Source organism: Rhinolophus hipposideros (assembly GCF_964194185.1).
Source record: "Rhinolophus hipposideros genome assembly, chromosome: 5".
NCBI lineage: Eukaryota > Metazoa > Chordata > Mammalia > Chiroptera > Rhinolophidae > Rhinolophus > Rhinolophus hipposideros.
Genome location: NC_138051.1, coordinates 89,193,698 through 89,208,225, shown reverse-complemented (window position 1 = coordinate 89,208,225; position 14,528 = coordinate 89,193,698). Strand labels below are relative to the sequence as shown.

The following is a 14,528-nucleotide window of genomic DNA, read 5'->3' as shown; positions in this document are numbered from 1 at the left end:
TTTTTTTTTTTTTTTTTTTTTTACTTTCTACCCTCTCTCCCTGATTTTCTCTGGTTAACCATTTCGAGGTCAGAGGGAAAATCCCTCTAAAGCATTTTTAGCTCTTGAGTTTATTTTATTTTTACATTCCCATGAAGTAAGTTATCTTAATGATAATACTTTTATTTTACTATTAATCTTTTACGTACACAGGAGGCACATTTCTCCTGGGAAATAATAATGACTCCATCCTCCAGGGTGCTGGTTTTTGAAGATGCTTTGGCTCTCTTGGTTGTAATAGGTGTAACTATTGGTTTCAACAGGTGAAAACTCATTGGTAACCTTTCCTGTGTTCTGTTTACCTCTCTGAAAGGTTTTAAGAAAAATGATGGACTATCAAGGTCTACAACATGTGAAAATCATAGCGAGTGATAATTTTTGGGAGCCCATTTCTGCTTCTATGCTGCTTGATTCCGAGCTCTTGAAGGCGATTGATGTTATCGGGTAAGGAGCGTTTTCCTGGGAGAACGAAGTTTCTGGCTGCTTGGGCTGGATACCGATGGTGCCTCTGTTGTTGCCCTTTCTTCCCATTTGATTACATTTTCGGAAAGTAACTGTCCTGTGTTTACTTAACTGAAGCCTGTGCTTCTGATTATTTCATTCCATTTTCTTGGAAATGTTTGTGACCATGAAATGTATTGGTAACTTTTAAAACATTGCATTAATGTTTGCAGTAATACAACATGGCTTTGTAAGATGAAAAGGCAGGGTAGTATTTAAATTTTAGAAATTACAAAAAGCAATGTTGTGAAATGAATTCCTAACTCTCAGGCTTCCTGTGGTTGGGCGTTCTCTCACGAACACTTACGTACCTGGTGTGGTGTACTGATTATGGCTTTTGTCATGTCTCCTTAGCAGTGTGGCTTTGACCCTGCTCCTTAGTCCGATTCTGCCTTTCAGCCCTCTGCACCTTGACCTCACTGGGTTCCAGCAAAATATATATAGTATTTACTCGTTTTGTGTGTGTGTGTGTATGTGTGTGTGTGTGTGTGTATAAATATATATGTATGTTTTTGAGAGATTTTTTAATCAAAATTTTTATTTTCAGATAATTGTAAATTCATGTGTAGTTGTAAAAAATAATACAGAAATATCTCTTGTGCCCCTTCCCCAGTACGATGGTTCATTTTATGTGTCAATTTGACTGGGTTAAGGGATAATAACTTGAAGTTTTCCAAAGGTAGTTTACTCTTTTTATTCAAGAAAAAACTGTGTGGGTTTTTATTTTTTTATTTTTTGTTTTTGTCTGGGAGTAAATGCCTATCTACTAGAGGTGGGACAAAGGAGGAGGTACTATTTTATGTAACATGAGGCCTGACCATTAAGTTCACGAACTTGTTACAATGATGTTGCTAACCTTTTTTGATATCAAATGGATGATTCATTATGAATTTGTACCAACCAGACAAACAGTTAACCAAGTTTACTATTTGGAAGTGCTGAAAAGGCTGCATGGAAAAGTTAGACGACTTGAACTTTTCACCAACAATACATAGCTCTTGCATCAGGACAAGGCACCAGCTCACACGGCACTGTCTGTGAAGGAGTTTTTAGCCAGTAAACAAATAACTGTATTGGAACACCCTCCCTACTCACCTGATCTGGCCCCCAGTGACTTCTTTCTTTAGCGGAAGATAAAGGAAGTGTTGAAAGGAAGACATTTTGATGACATTCAGGGTATCAAGGGTAATAGGATGACAGCTCTGATGACCATTCCAGAAAAAGAGTTCCAAAATTGCTTTGAAGGGTGGACTAGGCGCTGGTGTCGGTGCATAGCTTCCCAAGGGGAGTACTTCGAAGGTGATCATAGTGACATTCAGCAATGAGGTAGGTAGCAGTTTTCTAGGATGAGTTTGTGAACTTAATTGTCTGACCTCAGAGACTCATTAGTCTTATTTTTGACTTCCTTCTTACTCTTTCCTTCCTAGTGTCCCAAAGCTCTGTACTTCCTTTGGGAAGTCTGAATCCTGGCCCCACTTTATTCATTTATTGGAGTGTTCTAGGCCTTGGCCTTCTCTGCTACCTCCATCTATTAATATCAACATGCTTCCGTACATATTATGGTTTCCAGAAACAGATAGAAATTTCTCATCCATCAGTGATCTTCCTTCCCATTTTGTATATTGTTATAGGTTTATCTCATTTTAAGGGCATCCTGAGACACAACGGTGGGAAGGAGATGCTTACAATCAATCTGACATCTACCTGGAAGCTGTCCATTGTTCTACAACAGAAGACGTTGGAGAAGACATGTATTTTTAGTCACTCAACAAATACATATAAGCACCACATTTTGACCTTTTCCCGTTTTTTCCCACCTATTCTTTTCTAGAGCTCATTATCCTGGGACCTATACAGTAAAGGATGCAAAGTTGACTAAGAAGAAGCTGTGGTCTTCTGAAGATTTTAGCACTTTCAATAATGATGTGGGTGCAGGCTGCTGGGGTCGCATATTGAATCAGAATTATATCAATGGCAATATGACTTCGTAAGTTATTAAAAACCTTTTAAAGATTTTTATTTTGAAAAATTTCAGAAGCAGAATAAGTAGAAAAAAGTACAATGGACTTTCATATTCTCACAACCTAGATTCAATGATTGTAAACATTTTACCTTATGTGTTTCATCTATACTTATATTTATACCTAAGCTACATACATATCTATTTTTCATTATTTGAATATAGTCTGTATTGAATAAAGTAACATATATATATATAAATGAACAATTATAAAGTAAATTACAGATGTCATGACATTTTACCCCTAAATATTTTAGCATGTGGCTCCTAAATTAAGACTATTCTACATGATCACAATATCACTTTGATACATAAAAGCATAAGAGCATTTTTTAAAGTATTTCTAATATCCAGTCTATATTCAAATTTAATTGTCTTGAAAAATGTCTTTTATAGCGTTTATTTTTTAAAGCTAAGAGCCAGTCAAGCATCACGCATTGTGTTTAGATGTGATGCCTCTAAAATCTGTTAATCTAGAATAGTTTCCTTCTTTCCCCATTTTTTTATGATAGTGACTCTTGGAAAAAAAACACAGGCAACTGGTCTTGTGATTTATCCACTTCCCAATCTGCCTGATTGATACCTCATGATATCACATAATTTGTGTAACTTTTTCCAAAACAGGTTCTAAAAAGAGAATACAATTTTTTAAAAAATTTCTCAGGGAAGTATTTCTTAAATGCTTTGAGGGGCTTTAATTGTAATTTATAGAGTCAAATTAGCTTTCTAAAACAATGATAAATATAACAAAAGCAAGCTAATACATTCTTTTGTGATATTAAAGTGGGTTGATATATTATTCTGACAGCTGTTGTTCCTTTTCTGTTTTTGAAAGAAAAGATGCCTGCCATGAAAAGTTTGGTTCTAATAAGTTAATTAATTTCGTATTAAGAGTAATACATACTCATGGCAGCGAATTTAGCAACTGCATATAAGTACAAAGAAGGAAACAAAATCCCCCATATTTTTGCCATCCAGAAGTAACTGTTCTTAAAAATTTTTGTGCACATCCACCCATTTATGTGATACACACACACCAGGGTGGCAAAAAAAAGGTAATTTTAAAATGTGTAATTTTCAGAGATGTTAACATTTTGGTCAACATTGCTTAAGCAGTAGTTTGCCATAATCAGAAGTGTCTGGACACTTATGGTAACCACTTTGAGCACCTCTCATAATTGCAAAAGTCAAAAGTGACTTGTACTCACCTTTTGTTATCAGTATATATTAATATAGTTTTTTCCTTTTAAAAATGTGTATTCATTTTTTTGGCACCCTCTGTATATAAATAATTTTAATGCAAAATTGAGACCATACTATATAATGTTTAGTAAATAAGCTGCTTTTCACTTAATAAGGCATTATGAACTTTTCCTTATATTTAAGTGTACTTACACTTCTTCATGTTTAACGTTTATACATGTTCTGTTACATACAGTAGAATTTCCCAAACTTGCTTTGTCTCAAGTGGCAACTGAGTCACTTGTTTATACTGAATCCTTGGAAGGCCCAGACCTGCTGAATCCGCATCTCCAGGAAGCCTCCTGGGACTCTGTTAGTCTAGTCAGTGCCCCAGGTGATTCTGATGCCACGCAAGTTTGGAAAACACTGATGCAGAAAATATATTACACCTCATTGATTGTTCTCCCCTTCTTAGAAGTGGAAGTTTTTTCTCTTTTGGTTAACAGCTTTGTACATACTGAAGTGATCAATTGTATACAGATATCTTTATAGAAATCTATGATTATTTCCTGAGGGTGTATTTTTAGAAATGGAATCAATGTCTGGGTCAGAGGCATATAGATTTTTCAAAGCTTTTGTATAAATAACAAAGTGCTCTCCAGATAGTTTGTTTTGATTTATATTTCTAGCATGAGCCAGAGCAGATACCATGATCATGGGTAAAATCATGAATGCTCTTAAAATTTTTGCTGGTAGTAAGGATTTTTGAAAATTGGAAATTATTTCTACTTCGTGTTGACAGAATTAGAAGGCTTTGATTTTGGAAGAATGTCAGTTTGTCATTTTACTATGGGTGAGGACTTGAAAAGAAACATTCTGTAAGCTCTCTCTCTCTCTCTCTCTTTTTTTTTTTTTTTTTTTTTTTTTTGTGAGAAACCCAGCAGTATCAGGATCCAGACCTTCCGTTTTGCCCATGGATTTTTTTGAGAACCAGAGTCACAGTTGTAGGGTTTAATACCAGCTGTGGACATCTGAAAGAATGAACCAAAATACAGACCAGCAAGCTGACCCAATTAGTGTGTTTCGATGAAGCAGAATCATAGTGGTGCTACAGCCCAGACCTTTTGCTATACTCTTCATATGTGTTAGGATAGTCAATCCTCACAACAGTCCCATGAGCTAGGTACAATTATTATCCTCATTTTACAGATGAAAAAACTGAGGTCCAGAGAGGTTAAATGGTGGAACCATGATTTGAACCCAGGCAGTCAGACTCTAAGAGTTCTCATTTGTAAAACTTTGCAACAGCTCCGAGCCAAACTCATAAAATTATGTCATGAAACTGGAGCGTTAAGAAGGCTGACTGTCAGCAGGAAAGTAGGTATGGATAAAAGCCTTTATATTTGACTCAGATTTATGACATGTCTGATACTGGTAGGGCATGATCCATCTTCTGGTTACACCATTGTTCAGTAAAAATTGCATACCTCAAATATATCTATATTGTTTTATTATGCGATTCACCATTAAAATATTTAGATGCATCCAGCACTGGATTTTTCAAAACATGAGTGAATGTAGGCAGCTTGTATTTTCTTTCTTTGCGTGGTCATTTTTTGGTTATTTGTATATATTTATATAAACTGTATATATTGATATAAACTATATAGGCTTCTAGACATTTACATTTTGATCACAAACTGTTTTGTTGTTTCTCTTTTTATCAAACAAATCTTTTAGAACAATCGCTTGGAATTTGGTGGCTAGTTACTACGAACAGTTGCCATATGGGCGCTGTGGACTGATGACTGCTCAAGAGCCATGGAGTGGGCATTACGTGGTAGAGTCTCCTATCTGGGTATCAGGTGTGGTTCTGACGCCATCTCTCACTCCTTAAATTCCTTTCTAACAGATAAAGCAGAAAACACTGAGGGGATTGTCAGGGACGGGGAACATTTTCCCCTAACCCTCTTGGTTCTTTTGGCTGTCTAATAATTAAATAGATACAAGACAGATTAATAGCAGGGAAAAAAAGAACAAATTTAATTTTGTACATAAGGAAGTCTCACAAACATGGGACCTAAAAAGTGACCAAAGCAAGCTGTTGATACACATTTTAGACAAAGAAATAAAGAATCTGTGAAGAACTCACAAGGCAACAAAATAGGCCTGCAGTAGTTAGTGAGGAAACTAAGCAGTTCCCTTACACAGCTTTCTGGGCTCTGAGTTTCCTGTCTCAGGCAATAAGGAAGTCTCTGCCTTTCAGAGGGGAGATTTATTTCCTGCTTTCAGGGGACAGAGAGGAGGGTCAGAATGTCCTCGCACTGGCTGTTGCTCAAGTAACTTTAAGTAAAAATAATCAATATGTTACTTTGGCATATATCTTGGTTAAGTCCTTAAATGCTGAAATTGATTTTTTGAGGGGTGGGGTTGAGACATGGAATATTGCTCAGCACATTTTCAGGGCCAGCTTTGGAGGTGCCTAATAAATATATGTTGTAGAAATAAGCTCATTTGAAACCATAAAGCTTAGTTTTTGAAATGTATTATTAACTTTTTAAACTTTATTTTTTGTAGTTATATTAGGATTGGTTAAATAGAGGTGAAGAAAGGTTGGGAGGAGATAACTTTATTTTACTCTTGGAAAAAAAGACCATCAATATTCTTGAACTGATAGAGTATGGTTCATTTATTTTTACCAGTCATTCTAAGAATCTTCCCACAATTGTACCATTTAACTGGACTAATTAGTCCAAAGCTGGAACACTGGGTTGGCAAGTATTTTTTTCCAGAGTAAATAGCTTTTAGACTTAATCAGACTCAAATCAGTAGACAATGTGTTTGTTTAAAAGAAACCATGTTATCACCATTTTAAAATCTTATTTGAGTCTTTCTTTGCTTTTCTGTAGCTCATACCACTCAGTTTACTCAACCAGGTTGGTATTACCTGAAGACAGTTGGCCATTTAGAGAAAGGAGGAAGCTACGTAGCTCTCACTGATGGCTTAGGTAACCTTACCATCATCATTGAAACTATGGTAATTCTTTGTTTTTTGATTTTTTTTTTTTTTGGATTAACTCACTTTGTTAGTATTTCAAAAACAGTATAAAATACATTGAACATTTTTTTAAACCAATTTTTAAAGTATAATTGACATATAATAAACAGTATAGGGGATGAGGAAACTTTTTCCTATATCCTCTCAGGTTCAGTAGCTGGGACTCCCACAAGTTAAACTGATAAAAGAGTAAAAGGAGAAAACAAAAAAATTTATTTGTGCATGCAATGCACAGACATGTGGGAGAAACCCAGTGATGAGTAACTCATAGGGGTGATTAGAATTTGGGTTTGTAGACCTAGTTTAATAGAAAATGGGGACAGGTAGAAGGGGCACTTACGGAAAATAAATGACTTTGGAAATAAAAATGGGTTTTCAGGAGAACAAAGGATAAAAAAATCTGTGATAGTGTTTGAGTGTACTGGGATGAGTGGTCGTTTCCTCTCCTTCAGGGCCATAACGCTGGAGACTTGCTGTAGGTGTTATTCTTATTCCTTGTTTCTGGGGGTAGATCCAGCCTGAAGAGGAATTTATGGCAGACTTATTTCCTACAGGTTGCTGCTTTTAGTCAGGAAAGGGAAGCTCATAGAAGACTTTTTGTGCATCTTTTCAGTCTGTATATATAATAATTCCTAGAAACAGGTATCATTAGCCCGCTCCGTTCTTTTTCAAAGTTGTTTTGGCAATTCTAGGTTATTTGCATTGCCATGTGCATTTTAGAATCGGCTTGTCAATTTCTACAAAAAAGAAAAAAAAAAGCCTGCTCAGATTTTGATTGGGATTGCCTTGAATCTCTAGACCAATTTGGGGACAATTGATATCTGAAGAACATCAAGATTTTCAACCCATTAACTAGGCATATCCTCAGACTTATTTAAGTTTTCTTTAATTTCTCAACAGTATTTTGTAGTTTTCAGTGTACACATCTTTTGTCAAAATTTTAGCTAGTTCACATTTTCAATTCTATTGTAAATAATATTTTTAAAAATTTTAATTTTATTAGTGGCTAATGTATAGTAATACAGGTTTTTGTATAATGATCTTGTTTTCTGCCAATTTGCTAAGCTCATGTATAATTCTAATAACGTTTTTTGTAAATTCCATGGGATTTTCTTCATAGATGATCTGCAAATAAAAATAATTTTACATCTTCCTTTCCAATATGAATATGTTTTATTTCTTTTTCTTGCTTGATTGGACTGGCTAGAATCTCCAATACAATGTTGAACGGCAGCAGTGGGAGCAGATATCCCTGTCTTGTCTGATCTTAGGAGAAAAGCATTGAGTCTTTTACCATTAAGTATGATGTTTTCCATACACATCCTTTATCAGGATGAAGTTCTACTCTATTCCTATATTTTTGTTTTTTAATCATGAATGGATGTTGGATTTTGTCACGTTTTTTCTGTATTTATTGGAAGCATCATATGGTTTTTTGTTTGTTTGCTAAATTAATGAATTATATTAATTAAATTTTAAGTTGAACTTTAATACACATACTATGAAATTCACCCTTTGAAGTGTCCAGTTCAGTGGTTTTTAGTGTATTCACAGTGTTGTGCAACTATGTAATTCCAGAACACTTTCATCACCCCAAAAGGTAACCACATACTCATTAGCAATCACTTCCTATTCCGTCATCCCCTGGCAACCACTTGTCTACTTTTTTTTTTTGGTGGGGGGAATATTGAGGAACAGTGTGTTTCTCCAGGGCCCATCAGCTCCAAGTCATTGTCCTTCAATCTAGTTGTGGAGGGCGCAGCTCTGCTCCAAGTCCAGTCGCTGTTTTCAATCTTAGTTGCAGGGGGCACAGCCCACAATCCCATGTGGGAACTGTACTGGCAACCTTGTTGTTAAGAGCTCGCGCTCTAACCAGCTGAGCCATCTGGCCACCCCTCCGGAAGCTCAGGGGCAGCTCGTTGTCTTCAGTCTAGTTACTGAGGGTGCAGCTCACTGGCCCATGTGGGAATCTAACTGGCAACTCCCTTGGTCGGAGCTAGTGCTCTAACCAACTGAGCCATCCAGCCGATCCACTGCTAGTCTACTTTTTATCTCTGTGGATTTGACATTTCATAAAAATTGAATTCTACAATCTGTGGCTTTTTGTGTCTGACTTCCTTCACTTAATGTTTTCATAGTTCTATATCAGTATTTCATTATTTTTATGCCTGTATATTTCATTGTATGGATATATGACATTTTGTTTATGCGTTTATCAGTTGATTATGCTTGAGTTGTTTTCAATTTGTGGGTATTCTGAATAATGCTGAGATTAACATTTGTGTATAAGTTTTTCTGTGGACATGTGCTCTCATTTCTCTTGAGTAAATAAATATTGAGGAGTGGAATTACTGGGTCAGTTGGTAACTCTATATTTAACATTTTGAAGTTTATCTATTTTATTGATTTTCTCAAAGAATCAGATTTTGATTTCTTGATTATTCTTTCTTGTTTTTCTGGGTTTTGTTTAATTGGTTTGTTCTTTGATTTTTATTATTTTATTTCTTATGCTTACTTTGGTTTTAATTTGTTTCTCTTTTCATAGTAACCTCAGTTGGAAGCTGACGTCTCAAATCCTTTCTTCTTTTCTAATCTAGGTGTTTAGTGCTATAAATTTTCTCCTAAGTTCTGCTGTAGTGGCATCCCACAAATGTTAATACATTATTTTTATTTTCATACAGCTCAAAATTCTTTCTAATTTCCCTTTTCATTTTTTCTTTGAGCCATGGATTATTTAGAAATTTGTTTGTTTTAAAATATTTTGGAGTTTTTTCACAGGTTTTTTTGTTACTCGTTTGTGATTTAATTCTATTATGGTTAGAGAACATACTTTGTGTGACTTGAATATTTCTGAATTTACTGAGACTTCTTTTATGGGTAAGAATATGGTATATCTTCGTAAATGTTCTTTGTGCACTTGAAAGGAATATACATTTTGTTGTTGCTGGATGACATGATCTATAGATATCCATCCAGTCTAGTAGACATCTAAGTTACTTGCTTGGTAGGGTTGTCCAAATTGCCTGTATTCTTGTTGATTTTCTGTCTGGCTGTGTATCAATTGCTGAGGATAGGGTATTAACATCTCTAATAATAATTGTAATTTTTTTATTTTCTATGAAGCCTGGCCCAGAACCTTATACTTCTAGTGCTCTGTGATTGTTGAGTCTCTTTAAGTAGGGATTATGGTGCATACTTCTTTTGATTCAAGCCCATAGTAGTGACTATTTAGTAAAAAATTATGTTGGAAATGTGAGAACTACTTGTTATATCTATTTAGCTGAATTTAGTTGTGTACTTGAAGGTTGTACTTAGATGAGATGCCTTTTCAGTAAAAGCATCCCAAGCATTTGCTTTTTAGTTGATGTATTTTACTTGGAAAATAGTTATAACATAAAAATTAATCTGTGTGTGCTGTGAAATGACAGGTATTTAGCTATGAATTAAAAGTTTGACTCAGTCAAAATGCCAATGAGCTTGACTTTGACTAGGCAGACACAATACACATTGAATAAAGGTTATATTAAAAAATGTCTTTAAAAATTAGAAATAAACTTATTTGTGTGCCATTTCTGTTAATCTTGGGGCACTACATGTTTAATTTTTCCCCGTAAGATGCTTTGTACATCATTTGGATAACTTAGTGATTTTATTTTTTTTCTCTCCTCAGAGCCATACGCATTCTAAGTGTATACGGCCACTTCTTCCTTATTTCAATGTGTCACACCAATTTGCTACCTTCGTTCTTAAGGGCTCTTTTGTAAGTAAATATGTGGGGCATTATTTTCTTTTGAGAATTTATATATTTTATCACAGGCTAGCAGTTCTTAAATGAAGTCTTATATTATGGTTATTAAGAGTTTGCATATGAATGGATAAATGCCTGGTGTCTTCTATCTGCTGATTGGTTTTTTAGTCAAACACTATAGAAGCCACTAGGAGGTAAAACTCCATGGCTTTGAAACACAACCAGAATCACTTGTAAGAAAGTCATTCTTATTGGTCGAAGCATCAATTATGTTACGTAAGGAACTTTCAAACATTTATCTTTGCAGTACTCTGTACAAAACACACACACACACACACACACACACACACACACACACACACACACCACTAAACCAGATTCTAGCTATTTCTACCTACTGTTAGATTTAAATACAGAAAATACAGTACACTTCCGGACTACTAATTGCATGAGAATTATTTTTTAATACCAGGACATTCTTAAAGAGCTTTTAACACAGGTACAGTAATGAGTGTCTTTGAAACAAAGACACTAAAATCTTTTTAAATATTTGCCAAAAGTCTGTCGATTTACAGAAAATAAAATATTTGCTTGAATAATACCTTCCTCCTTTCAAAATGCTACTATTTAAAATTCAAAGTGGGTCTTTTGGTAAATAGAAATAGAGTGCATATTGTCATTAGTTTATTCTTGCTGGTACTGATTTTGGAAATTCTCAAAGAGGGTGTGATAAACCACTTAACTCTGTCTTTTTGTGTGTTTTCTCCTCAGAGTAAAATACCAGAGCTACAGGTGTGGTCTACCAAGCTTGGAAAACCATCTGAGAGATTTCTTTTTAAACAACTGGATTCTCTATGGGTAGCTTTCAAAATTCCTATATTTTGAACAGTAAAAGGGAAAAGAAATTTGATTAACAATTAAGAATGTTTTAGTTTATAACTGATTTTATGGCTGAAGCATAATAGAGATAAAGTTGTCCCCAGCAGTATTTTTTTTTAAATAGAAACCTTCTTCATGGCAATATAGAAGATTGTGTTTTATAGGTGTATTTGTTTTTTTAGGTATTTAGTTTGCCTTGGTGAATGGCACCACTGTCACTTGACTACCCAACTCAGAAATTTGAGTCTCATTTGAAACTTTGTCTTTCCCACTCACCCTTTCTATGCTACCACTAATTAAGTGTAGTCAATTCTATCATCCACATTTCTCTTACCTGTTCCTTATTCTCCGTTCCTTCTGCTTGCTTCAGTTCCTCATTATCTCTTTCCTGGATTTTGGAAACAACCTCCTGTTTATCTAGGTTCCAATCTGACTCTCTCCGGGCCATCCGTCCATCACACTGCCACCGAAGTGATGTGTCTAAGCTGCAGATCTGATTTTTATCAATCTCTTGCTCAAAGGGCCTCAGTGATTTTTCCTCTAAGTTCACACCCCTTAGTATAGCCCGTGACCCTTGTGATCTTCTCAAGAGGTAAAACACTGCCTTCCTTTCTAGACACATGGAACACATTCTGACACATTCCTACTAACCTGGCCTCACAGACTAAACTTCTTGCATTTTTCAGAGCCTGGCATGCCAATTCAATTACTTCTGTGACTGTGCACATGCTGTTTCTTCCTCTTAGGATGCCTTCTCCACATGTCTTTGACATTCTTCTTCAAGACTCAGCTCAGGTGTCACTTTGGGGCGTTACCACCAGTCTTAGCTCACAGCCACGTAGGAATATATGCTTATCTAAACACTTTCCCATGACACTAGACCCTTTGAGGACTGAAACCCGGCCTTATTTAATTTTTTACCTCAGGTGCCTACTCTAGTGCTTAGTACGTGATGGTTTCTCGGGAAATGTTTCAAAGAGTGAATTGGCCTAGTCAAGTGCATTACTTTACCTAGTGTCATAGATCTGCTACTTTTCCTGGTAATCATTAATATTCTGTGAATCCACCAGTCACTGTCAATAGTTGAACACCCATTATATATTACATTCCAAAAAAAAGAGAATGGTCTGTACTTTTTATGCAACCAATTGTTAGAAATAACATAATAAAATTGATTCTCCTCATGGGAAAAATAATATAATTTGGGGTTATTTCGGAGCAAGAGTATGGTATTAGATATTTCATAGATCTGACCAGTAATTTATTATTAAAGCAAAGATATGGTATAAACTCCTTTAGTTCAAAGTAGAAAAACAAAGCTGCTCAAATTTCATAAAATGGTCATACATCTAATGCAAATTCCAGTGTCTTAAGAGGTCTACATTTAGCCTAGAACAGGTATGATAGAGGGCGTGTTTCTTGAAGGTCACACACTGAGCTAAGAGCACTTTATTATATACATTATCTCATTTAATCCCCACTATAGCCCAATGAAGTATGTACTTGCCCCCTCTTTTTGTAGATGAGGAAATTGTGCCTCAAAGTGATTGAGTTGCTAAGATCACAAATGTGATATAAACCTAACTTGCTAATGGAAATACATATTGAACATACAATAATTTGGACATTGTTTTCTTAATAGTAAAAGGTTTTATGTGAGTAATACCTGGGTCAACAGTGAGATTTTTATGGATTCTTGTACCTTAGTAAAAAAATTAGTAAAGTCTTAAAAAATAAGCAGTTTTCTTAGTTATGTGTGTTGAATGTATATAAACTTTAAGGAGCTTACAGTCTAATGGAAAAGAGCAGGCCAATAGAAATAGATTTGGGGTTCATCCAGACTCCCTTCTCTCCATGTAGTGAAATGCTTTTAAAATACTTTCCATAAAGTATAATTTTATAAAGTCTACAAAATAACTTTAAAAATATTCCAAGGGTCTTGATATTGGGTGTGCCCTTTACAAATGGTTAGGATATGTAAACAAAAATGAGTTTGGCTTATCTTTAAGCTTAGTTTTTTAAAAAGCTGTTTTGCCCAAATAAGATGAGCGAAAGCACCTATCCTAGAACCCGATGTTTTCTCTTTCAGCTCCTGGACAGCAATGGCAGTTTCACCCTTGAACTGCAAGAGGACGAGCTATTCACACTCACGACGCTCACCAGTGGTAGCAAAGGCAGCTATCCCCTGCCTCCCAAGTCCCAGCCCTTCCCACGTATCTATAAGGACGATTTCAATGTCGGTAAGTTTTTTTTTTCACCCCCACTAAAACTTAACTTTGTTTTCATTTTTAACAGTAGTGGGAAGATTTCTACCTGGACAAGCCAGTGCATGACAGAGTGGCTGTGAAAAGTACATTCATTTAGCTCTAAATCTCTATGCGGTAAACGAGACTTAACTTTTGTGTTATTTCACGGTAAATCTCAACTTGAGGACCTTGTATTTTTCAGTGCCAGAAAAAACATAGAGGACACTGTAAGAATGAAAGCTATCATTTTAACTTGTTTTGGGGTGAAACTTATGGTTCGTGACACATTGCTAAGCCCTGTTGTCCATATGCCATGAAAGCCATTATTGACATGGCCCTTTTGTGTGGAGGTTAAGGCACATTAACACATGTCTTCCCTCAGTGCTAGCAGACTGAGCGCTGATGGGAAGTTCTGTTATCCTTGGGTAATCCAACTCATTGTCTAGTGAGGTTTGGGAGTTTTAAATTTGCTCTCTCCTGGGTTTCTGGGAAGATCTGCCCTAAAGCTATTAGAAAAAGCTTTTGATTATAGGCAATTTAGGAAAACTGTTTGAAGAGTTAGAAGGCAGTGCATTGTGGTTATTTTCCTAGATCACTCAGCAAGCAACAAAACTTGGTGACTTTTAAGTGTCGTTATATAGCATTACGAACTCACAGACAGGGTCAGGTGGCTCTTTTCTCTGCTCCTAGGACCTGTAGAAAAGAAGTAGTGAGGGAGATTGACATTGCTAGAGAGACTCAAACTGCCTTTTGCCTGAGGGCTACTCGTTCCACCACTAGTGGAGACTCCTACCACCTCCTCCCCATGGTCACTGCCACGGGGTCTTAGCTCCCCTTCCCAGGAAATGAGCTCCT

General features: G+C 35.8%; 1 protein-coding gene across 2 annotated transcripts in view; it reads left to right on the top strand.

Moving 5' to 3' along the window:
* Window positions 1-14,528, top strand: part of GALC (galactosylceramidase) — a 49,324-nt gene that overhangs the window by 22,920 nt on the left and 11,876 nt on the right. For both annotated transcript variants that reach the window (XM_081048448.1, XM_081048449.1), the window contains exons 7-13: window positions 353-483; window positions 2,372-2,527; window positions 5,483-5,607; window positions 6,652-6,779; window positions 10,471-10,560; window positions 11,320-11,406; window positions 13,517-13,667. In XM_081048448.1, coding sequence (XP_080904574.1) covers window positions 353-483; window positions 2,372-2,527; window positions 5,483-5,607; window positions 6,652-6,779; window positions 10,471-10,560; window positions 11,320-11,406; window positions 13,517-13,667 — 868 coding nt within the window. The remainder of the gene's footprint in view (window positions 1-352; window positions 484-2,371; window positions 2,528-5,482; window positions 5,608-6,651; window positions 6,780-10,470; window positions 10,561-11,319; window positions 11,407-13,516; window positions 13,668-14,528) is intronic.